Raw genomic sequence first — 10,933 nt, forward strand, 5'->3', positions numbered from 1 at the left:
CAACTGCCCAGTATCCAGGTACCTCAGGGTAGCCACCAGCCTCTTCTGAGCAGAGATAGGAACCCACCATCTGGTCTCCCACTTCTGAAAAAAGGGGGTCACCAGACCCAGCAACTCCTGGAAGGTGTCATCATCCATACGCAGGAAGTTGCGGAAATCATCCAGGTTATTTTCACGTATATGAGCCAGGAGGGGCATGAAGGAGTGATTAGGCCTTTGCAGTAACTAGGCCCTCTTCCATCAAGACCACTCTCTCCTCACCGTGAGCACAGTGTAACACATCAGAGCCTGATAGCGAGAAGATTCCATCTCTACACACAGCAGGATAGCTGTAATGTCAGGTAGAACAAAACAGTGCACAGTATCTAGCAATGTGGAACGAGCAGCAGGTATAAATCAAACCTCTCAGGAGTGCAGGGAGTTGTAAAACGGCTGCCTGTTTATATATCCCCCAGATATCCCAGCTGACCCAGCCATCTATTTAAAATTTTCAAGATCTGTTAATAATCTGGTGTGTTTTTGTCACCATTCAATCATGCGACTCCGCCCGATTTTTTTTTATCACATGGGGCATGCATCAAATTCCATGATTGTATGCACAATTGTACGCCAAAAAAAGCACTTTCAATGCGATTTATTGAAAGGTGAGCTTCAAGGGAAATCACACCCGATATCGCATCGAATGCAATCGCACAAGTGTATGGGTAGCATGTGACACCAGAGAGTGTCTTAGATTTGCATGTACTAGAAATTATCTGATGGTCGGTGACCATCGAACGATTTCCTCCCCGCATGCAAGCTGCAAATTTCACAGCTTTGCATGTGAATCAGAATGACCTCCATAATGTGTATGTGCAGCAGGGAAAATGAGGAGCTGCTCTGTGAGAGTGGAGAAGCTACAGTATGTGGGGCTTCTAAAGTGTGGGGGCTCCGGGATGGCCGCCCCCTATCGCCCCTCCCTTAATCCGGCCCTGGTCATGACCCTCTAAATTATATTGGCTCTGGGAATATAATTCGAATTAATATAAACAAACTATGGCTATGCTGATGTCATGGGTTCAATTCCCACCATGGCTCTAACTGTGTGGAGTTTGTATAGTCTCCTTAGTGCTTGTTTGGGTTTCCTCCGGGTACTCTGGTTTCCTCCCACAATCCAAAAATATACTGGTAGATTAATTAGTTTCCAACAAAATATTAACCCTGGAATGTCTGTGTGTGCGTGTACATGTGGTAGGAATATAGATTGTAAGCTCCACTGGGGCAGGGACTGATGTGAGTGTTCTAATATTCTCTGTAAAGCGCTGCGGAATATGTGTGCGCTATATAAGAAACTGTTAATAAATAAATAATAAATATGTCGGAAGACTTTAGCCTGTGTACTTCCTAACCCTGGTGTGGCTGATATAAGATGTTTATAATGCTGGACTCCCTCACATCTCTGTGATAAACACCCAGATTCTGCTTGGTGTGTGCTGGAGAGACAACAGTCACCACAATTTCAAGTTCATAAGATTGTGTCCATGCTCAGTTCATATGTCACAGATAGACTGGATTTATCCATGAGCTCACCCAGTAAATGATTCCCTTGTATCTAACAGTTTACTTCTGGTTGGATACTTAGGAATGTGTTTAATTATGTCAAATGAATAAAGAATGATGCCTCAGAAATGTCATCTCTAAATGTAAAACCCCACCGGCACTAGGTATGCATACCTGCAGTCACACTTACTTTCCTCCGGCTGGTCATAGGTACCAGGGGGTCCCCTGAATAATCAGGAGTTTAATTACAGTTGCATTGTGGGAGTGGACTACAGGTGTCAATGCAGCACAGGTAAGAATTGGGCGCCAGGCCATCTCATAAAACAGCATAAACAGTTTATTGAACATATAGCGGGGATAACTTCTTGAACACTATCCTCCAGCACACAGCATAACGGTTGCATAAGATCACGTACAGTATCACGCCAAATCCTCCAGCACATTCATCGTATCGGTTACATCAGTTACATCAAGGAACCTCCTCCAACACATCACTTAATTGCAGCGGCATAAATATGGCGAACAGCATTACATACCAGGGCATCCTGGGACCAGTAGTGCTACACATCCCAGGTTACTGTCTCTCTCATCCATAACAAGGACTCTTGTCAATGGGGGACTAATAATCATGCCGCGTGGTTTCGACCACTCACCCAGATACGTCCTCTCTTGAGACTCACACCTGGCACTCTTCTAGGGCACCTCTACAGGTGGGCATCACCCTCTCACTGGACTCTGGGCACTGCTGCTCTCACACTGCAATCTCTCTCTCTATGTGTCAGATGCCTTGCTGGGACTGGCAGCACTCCCCACATGTGCTGTGAGGGGCTGCATTCTCCTCATGTTACCTTGCAGAAAAGCACCCACATGTGCTGCTGCTCTCTCCATAGAAGGGGTGCAACTCATGACTGCTGTTTCCAAATCTGGGGACCATGGAAATGACGGCTAGCCATTCCATGGTCCCAGCAAACATCCATGCACCTTCTCCTTACTATCAATCCAGACTTGTGCTGAATCTGCTGCTTTCTAACTTTCACTTCCTATCTTTCCCTCTGCAGGAGGCTTGCACGAGACCTTATACTGTGCATGTGCAGAACTGGTTTTGCAGTTACGCTCGCACATGCTGCAACATTTGGGGTAGTGGCGTAAGGACGGCACCCGGAACTGTTCTTCAAAACAAAGCAAACTTTATTGATCTGGGTGTCTGATCCTACAGCCAGCCTGAGTAAGGTTGGTTATAGGATCAGACACCCAGACAGCAGACAGCAGAAGCACCACTTGTTCTCTTAGAGGAGCACTGTCAATTTACCTTTTCACCATTTCTTTGTATATGGAAAAGTTATCAAACTACTACATCAGATGCCCCGTTATTTTTGCTATGCGTGGGGAGGACTGTGACATTTATATAATAAAATTATAAAATTGCTTATTTATTGTGCACAATTGGGACACTGTGGCCCTTATTCTGGTCGGTGCGGATATATCCGCGTGCGTTCGGGCCGCCGATGTTTTGTATCTGCGCATGTGCAGAGGCGTCTCTGCGCATGTGCGAGCGGGGCGTACTGCCAAATCCCGCATGATATGTGAACACTCCGAACAGGGGGTGGAGAGGGGCGTGAAGGGCTATTTGGGCTCATTACCATATGCATACGCCCCGCGTTTCATGGGCGTTCCCATGAAAACGCTGGGCGTACGTATGGTAATGCGGCCGTGACGCACGTGTAGGGGGCGGATATATGACATCGCCGGATGTCAGCTGCCCGCCCAGATCCCTGCTTTTGCACGGAAAAATGTCCGTGTGGTCTGAGGTTGCGGGAGCTGGTGGAGCACTCGGTCCTGCATTCGATGGTCTGCGACCATCGAATGATGGGGGAGGTTCCCTTAGATGGAGGAGGCGTATTCCGTGAAAAATACACGTGCGGTCTGTTCGGACAGCTTCTTACCGCATACGGACGGAGTTGGCGATCCGTATGGAAGGCGGGGTTTCGCACGCACGGTCCTGGCCGCATAATCGGATCCGGCCGCACCGATCAGAATAAGGGCCTGTGTCGGGAATTATAAACTGTACTTCTCCATTTACATATTCCATGCACTTAACCAACTTAACAAATTGTGGGATTTATGATTGGAGCGTGTACTATTGGAAATAAGGCATCTGGGAAAAACGGTTACACAATAGTTTTCGCTTTTTTATTAATTGTGACTTGCAAATTGCCAAAATATTGTTGATCAATATCTGAGATATTTATATGTGTTATTACTTTTTATTTAGTTTGTTAAATTCTCATACGGTTATTTTATCTTATGAAATAATAACAGTGAATTGTTAAATTATCCATTTATCAATAATTCTTTAAGTGTGCCCCAAAACCCCTTGCGTTCTTCCTTGGTCATCTTTTGACTTGTTTTTAAGGTTCAGTTTATGCTGACTGCCCATCACCTGAAATTGTCGCACATTGCGACCAGTAGCTGCAATTGTGATACGAGGCTGTATTCTCAGACGCAGCACTCGGATGTTCGAAATGCATGGAGGAGGCGTCTATCATCTACAGGTGCCTCCTGCTTCATTAGAATTTTATTACCATGGAACTGCACAGCCACTTCGTTGTGTGGTATACATTAGGCCCAATGTATAACTACTATTTGAGGTGGTTTCTGCATTTTGTAGGGTGTGGAATCATTCTCATTAGACTTAAGGCTATGTACTGTATGGTTTAATTAGTAGTAATATGTTAATGAAGTAATGAAGGCTGCAAATACGCCTGTGCCGTGATGGTAGAGAGGGTTTATTGGCAGTGATTGACAGTCATGGACAAATTGGGGGGCTGCGAGTGGATGCAAAATGCTAGCGCGTCGTGACTTCCGAGCATGTTTAAGGCTGTGGCTGATCTCATACATAGCGTGTATTGTCTCCAGCACCTTACTTCCTGCAACCAAGCTGCATCACCATAGGGCTACCCAGAACTTACATAACAGACTGATTCTGATTCTGTCACTTTGTATGCGGTCACATTAGATTTGAAAATGTATAAATCCTGGCAGCAACATTTGCATCCATAGTGGGTCAGTACCAACTGTGGTCGGAAAGGTATTGTGCATGGCAGTGGGGTAGTGCTGCAGCTTCACCTATCTGCCTATGTGACAATGATTAATGGTGCGGACCATCGGGAGCTGAGGAACAATGATGACTGCACAAGTGTGCCGTGCATTACTGGGAGTTGAGTAAGGGGCCGATTCTAGTTCACACGAAGTGAAACGAATTCAGACCCTACCCATATGGTCGGGGTTTGTGCATGCAGTTGCAAAACCCACCTACTGTACTGTACTGCTCGGCCATAGGGACTCCTCTGATTAGACAACATCTCATTCATAGCTAGCAACTACATTTGAGTTTGGCAGCACTTTAAATAAAGCTGATTATTATTGTTTCCTAATTTTTTCTAACATATGTTTCGTTTGTTGGCTTCATTTCTTATTTGGTTCATTGAGTTTTAGATGCCTTTATAATGTAGTCTACACAGTTCCAGACCAATGTGGGGAGTTTGGGTTAACAATGATTCCTTGGCTCCCATTTGGTTAGCAGATCTCATGCAGTGGGTGTCGTATGTGTATTCTATGAATTGCTGAACTATCTTCAAAGAATCCAGAGAGATCAATGATCATTACATGTTCTCTGGCGCTCAGTCACTGTACGGCATCCACATGCTCCTATCTCACATTACATATAACACACACGCTAAATTATAGTGCTGGAAGAGACCCAGAGATGTTTCATACACTTGTAGTGTAGCAAATTACCGCTCATGATAATGTGGGTATATCCTGCACTGGACCAAAAAGCATAGTTCCCTTGATAAAGCTACTTTGGAAGTAGCGAAACGCGTTGGTGCAACCTTGGAACCTTGCTTTCATCTACTGAAACTGTACCTGCTCAATTATCGGGACCTGGCTGCCCCCTATTGGAGTAACACCGCATTCTATGTGTGGATCCAAGCCGTGTGCTAGAGAGGACCAATTTGTACCATTTAATCCATCTCCATTTGGACTTTATTCCTCCAGCGGTATCTGGACACTAATCACTGCACTCCATTATCCTGAGAACTATGCTTTTCGGTACAGTGCAGGTTATACCCCCATTTTAACTCATATACGGTCCCTTGTCTGACAATTTGTTTTTATATTATATTTTTATGCATTTTTTATTATATTAAAATGTTTATCAAGTCACTTGCCATTTATTTTTGAGCACTGCTTCTTTTTCTATATATTTTTCTAAAATGGTCTGCGTGTTTACTATACATATTAGAATTATATTACTTTTCATAGCACTTTGGAGGTTATTTAGGTCTGACCATTCCCCGCGCGTTTCGCAGGGGGGGGCAATGTTTAGTGACTGCACATGCGCGTAAGCATTTATGTGCATGTGCAGCTGCTTGGTGCAAGCGGGTATGGTGAATTGCTTATTCGCTACCCCGTTCGCACCGACCAGAGCGGGTGGTGGCGATGAGCTGCGTCCATGGAAACACCCAGTGTTTCATGGGTGTTCCCATAAAAATGCTGGGCGTTTCCCTACAGGGAGCGCGCAAACCTAAGACACCAGAGAGTGTCTTAGATTTGCGTGCACCTTAGAAATCCTGGTTGGCGACCATCGAATGACTTCCTCCTTCCACGCATTCTGCCCCTCGCACGTGTGCAGGGGAACTTGGCGTGCAATGGGGGCAGCGTTCATGCGGGCAGTGGGCAAAGCTGCAAATATTGCAGCTTTGCGTGTGGACCTGAAGAAGGTCCTTTATGTAAAAGTTTTTATGTAGAACTCCGGGATTCTTGTTCCTAATAGACATGAATTGCATGTATTTGTCAGCATAATGTATAAGTTCTAACAATGTTATCTTTCCCCTGCAGGGCATATGATGTTTATTTTGCTATACATCACAAGCTTTGCTCTGTGTGCCGCTGGACAACCATTGAACAAAAAAGTAAAAGGAGAATCCCAGAACGTGCGGTATGTCTGTAGCGTACCAGGACTGCCAGGCCTGCCAGGATCTCCCGGTACAAGTGGTTTAGTTGGAGCTCACGGAAGGATTGGTCTACCGGGAAGAGATGGAAGAGATGGTAGGAAGGGAGAGAAGGGCGAGAAGGGCATTGCAGGTACATCAATCCATATGTTTCTTGCAGCAATGTATTGTCTTGAAAAGTTTGTCATATAACGTTATTGCCAGTGGCGTAACAATAGCCCCGCAGACGGCGCTATCGATACGCTGCACTGCTCGGGACCAGCCTGCCTTACCCCTTTTTTTTGCCTCCACTGGTGGCGCTCCTCCTGGCGGTGGCCTCCTCTAGCAGCCTCAAAAATGGTCTGCTGTTAAGGGTCAGCCATTTTGTGATGGTCATTTTCATCAGCAGGAGCCAGTAGGAGCGCCAGGACCGCAGACAAGTAGATCTTCGGGTCCTGGAGGCGGCGGCAAAAAGAGGGGTAAAGCAGGGTTGGGGGAGATTTATTTTACAGGGGGGTGGGCGTTTCCATAATTTCCTGCTGGGGGGAGCGCATTTTTTAGTTACGCCACTGGTTATTTCACACAGGAGAGCGTTTAGTAAAATGTTTAATAACAATAATTTGTATTTTGTTATCCAATAACCCTATTACATCCGTTAACTCCTATTTGAATTTATCATAGTGAGGTTAATGACAAATTATACAAACAGGTTTTTACATGACAATTTGCAATACTATCATGTAAATCATGAAACTTGGGGCAGATGTATTAAGCCTTAAAAAGAGATAAAGCCACGGGTGATAAAGAGTGATAAACATCCAGCCAATCCGCTCATAACTGCCACGTTACAGACATTGCTTGGAAAATGGAGTTAGGAGCCAATTGGCTGGACGTTTATCACTCTTTAACACCCTCTTTTTTTATCTCTTTTTAAGGCGTAATACATCTGCGCCTCAAGCTACTAAACACCGACATTACTGTTACTTTGTCTTACTGCTCTGTTGTTTTTCTGTTTGCACAGTCACCTCCAGAATTATTGGCACCCATCACGGAAATGGACTAAAATCAATATAGTAAATAAGTCATGCATGCAGTGAGTGATATTTCTGGGATTAAGCAGAGCTGTAAGCTGCATTTCTTTTATTTCCCCACTGTGTCTTGGAACTGAGAAAAAGGATATTCTGCTGTAGCACAATTTATGGAAATACAGTTTCCAGAAATATTTACACTCCATTATTAATGTTAGTGAGGCCTCCCTGGTGCAAATAACACTTTCTGTAATGCTTTACTAGGTGGGAGAACACCTTTGAGGGATCTTGGACCACTTTCAGTTGCCTAGCAGAGGCAGAAGGATTTGTTTCCTAAAATCTCCTGGTATAGACTAGAATTCATATAGACGCTGTGGACAGTTAAAACAAACCACAGCTGACTATGGCCCTTATTCTGATTGAGTCGGATGGCTCTGAATGCGGACGGATGGCCAATGGTTGGTGTTTGTGCATGTGCGGAGGCCTATCTGCGCATGTGCGAATGCCTCACATGTAGGGTTGCCACCTCTCCCGGATTTCTGGGATTCTCCCGATTTTGGTGGCAACCCTCCTGGAGGCTTTTCCAGTCTCCCAGATTCCAGCATTAAGCAGGGGATCTCGGCAGAACAAGACCGACTTCACAAGCAGTCGGGCTTGTTCTGCCGAGAATGGCCGGGAAGTGACGAGCTCCCGGCTGCAGCTTGCCTCTTCCCGGCCGCAGCTCGTGGCCACGCCCTCTTCTCATCCCGCTGCAAATTCTCAGTCGAGCAGACCGAGAACGAGACAAGGTCTTGGCTGTCCGGCCAGCTCAACAGCCGTGACCCAAGTTTGAATACCCCCCTCAAAGGTCTGACCACTTGATGAAAACTCTTGGGGCCAGATCTATGTCCAGGTTGCCCCCTACATATATATATAGACATCTTTCTCAATGTTCCTTCTCACAGTACTTGTTATAAAATCACTGGCATTCTGGCAACAATATTTCAATATTTGACATACAATATTTTCTTTATTGTATTTCATGTTCTTAATTTATGCATATGTAAATTGTAGACATAATTCTGCAAATGTACACCTGATTAACAATGTATAATTGTCATTTAAAGGCTTACGAGGAAAAACAGGGCCACTTGGACCTGTTGGGGAGAAAGGTGATCCAGGAGAGCCTGGCAAAAAAGGTCCAGGAGGACCACCAGGAGACAAAGGGGAATTTGGACCTGATGGATCAGTCGGACCTAAAGGTGACACTGGCATAAGGGGAGGCAGAGGAGAACCTGGGGTATGCCGGTGTGGCAACATAGTGCTAAAATCTGCTTTTTCAGTTGGGATCACCACCAGCTACCCACAAGAAAGACTGCCCATTCTTTTCAATAAAATTATCTTCAATGAGGGCGAGCATTACAACCCAACCATTGGGAAGTTTATTTGTGCTATTCCCGGGATATATTATTTCTCCTATGACATCACACTGGCAAATAAGCACCTGGCCATCAGCCTAGTACATAACGGAGAGTACAAAATAAAGACTTTTGATGCCAACACTGGAAACCATGATGTTGCTTCAGGCTCAACCCTGCTCTACCTAAAGCCAGAAGATGAAGTCTGGCTGGAGATATTTTATGAAGATCAAAATGGTCTTTTTTCAGATCCCAGCTGGGCAGACAGTTTGTTTTCTGGATTTCTTTTATACGCAGATACTGATTATCTCAATACTTTGTCAGATGATGAAGATTAATTCACTACAGAATCCATGAAAAAAGCTTGACGTTGGAACGTATCAGAGATCCAGATTTAGCCAACCAGTGAAAATAATATTGTAAAATAACCACATGGGCATTCTGATTCTATTCTCTAGAACCAATTGTTGACCACTTGTTAGTAAACTTCACGCTAACAATGAAGGATATTGCATCATTTTTAATTGAACTCCAAATATCTTGTTTAATGTGTTACAGCAACAAAAAATATATGTTCTATTTAATAGAATAATTTTCTTAAAATCTTCCTTATTTGCATTTATTAAAGTGTGATGTGCTCAAAGATGGGGTATTGTAGTAAATGGTATTTATAAAATAAATATGGAATTATCGGAGTTTGCATACAGAAAAGTAGATTATGGTAGACACTAATGCTAAAAATACTGCAGTGGTGAATAACATAAAAATATAATTTAGGAGTCTATCAAGCCTTGGAGCCTTTTGGATCTTTTAAAGAGCCAGAAATGATACCATTGATTGATTGATTAACCATTGATTATAAACAATACCCTCAAAGTTAATCGCTGGAAGAACTTTCTTGGATTATGGTCTACCTAGCTACTATGGGTTTCCCCATCCTGGGGAATTACAGGGTCATCCAGAATTAGTAACATGATATATGATGTTTATAAAGATTATTTTTAATAAAGATTATTTTGTATTTATTTGCAAAATGGCCTACTGCCCCTTATTTTATAAATGCACCCTCCTGCTTCATAATAGGTTCATAAGGAAAACAGCTTTCACAAATGAGCTTGTAGCATTTGTTTAATACAACACAACACAATGTATCTAATGACTTATTGCCTACATTATCCCGATTCCAAAAACACAGCATTCCACACGTAAACTTAAAAAATCTTATTTTACAACAAAGCTGGCCATACAGCAGGAGTAGGCCTGACCAGTCCTCAATATCTACCAACAGATCACGTTTTCCAGACCACCTAGCTGGTGCACAGGTGCAGTTATTACTAACTGTCCCATTTGAGTGTGTGTGTGTGTGAGAGAGAGAGAGAGAGAGAGAAGGGAGTAAAGGTGCATACACACTGTACAATTTATTTGACCAATTTTTCTAACCAATTTCTTTCTTTTCGGCCATTCTGAACGAAATTGGTCAAAATATCTTTCAGTTTGAGACGAACGATGAATGGTGATGCGCATACCCGCCAGTTGTTCATCAAGATTGTTCGTCAACTGTGCATGCAACTGATGAAATATTAAAGTTCCACCGCCCCCCCCCCCCCGCACACACACACACCCCCTCACCTGTGTCCGGGCTGCACAGTGCTGTGCTGCCCGGACCTGTGACCTCCTCCTCCTTGCACTGTAATCCTCTTTCGGGTGCAGGGAGGAGGTGGAGAGCCAGCCCCTCCGCCACAGCAGCAGCACCATGGCCGGGTAAGGGAGGGAGGGGGGAGCTGCCGGGACCCGCTGGAACCCGCTGACTCACCGCAAAGGACAGCTCTTAACACAAGAGCTGTCCTTTGCCATAATTATCGCATATGTTAGAGCATATGCGATAATTATTTTGGCGATGGGTGGCGAAGGGCGGCGCAGGGGGGCTGCGGATGTTAGAACATCCCGCCCAGGAAGAGGAAGAGACATAGAAGGA

General features: G+C 44.4%; 1 protein-coding gene across 3 annotated transcripts in view; it reads left to right on the plus strand.

Annotated features, from left to right (window-relative positions):
- Nucleotides 1-9,927, plus strand: part of C1QTNF7 (C1q and TNF related 7) — an 89,868-nt gene extending 79,941 nt beyond the window's left edge. For all 3 annotated transcript variants that reach the window (XM_083156209.1, XM_083156188.1, XM_083156199.1), the window contains exons 2-3: nucleotides 6,442-6,687; nucleotides 8,668-9,927. In XM_083156209.1, the coding sequence (XP_083012335.1) occupies nucleotides 6,447-6,687; nucleotides 8,668-9,296 (870 nt within the window). In that variant the 5' untranslated portion in view covers nucleotides 6,442-6,446 and the 3' untranslated portion in view covers nucleotides 9,297-9,927. The remainder of the gene's footprint in view (nucleotides 1-6,441; nucleotides 6,688-8,667) is intronic.
- The last annotated feature ends 1,006 nt before the right edge of the window (nucleotides 9,928-10,933 follow it).

Source organism: Crinia signifera, chromosome 1, assembly GCF_055691185.1.
Source record: "Crinia signifera chromosome 1, ASM5569118v1, whole genome shotgun sequence".
In the NCBI taxonomy this organism is placed as follows: Eukaryota; Metazoa; Chordata; class Amphibia; order Anura; family Myobatrachidae; genus Crinia; species Crinia signifera.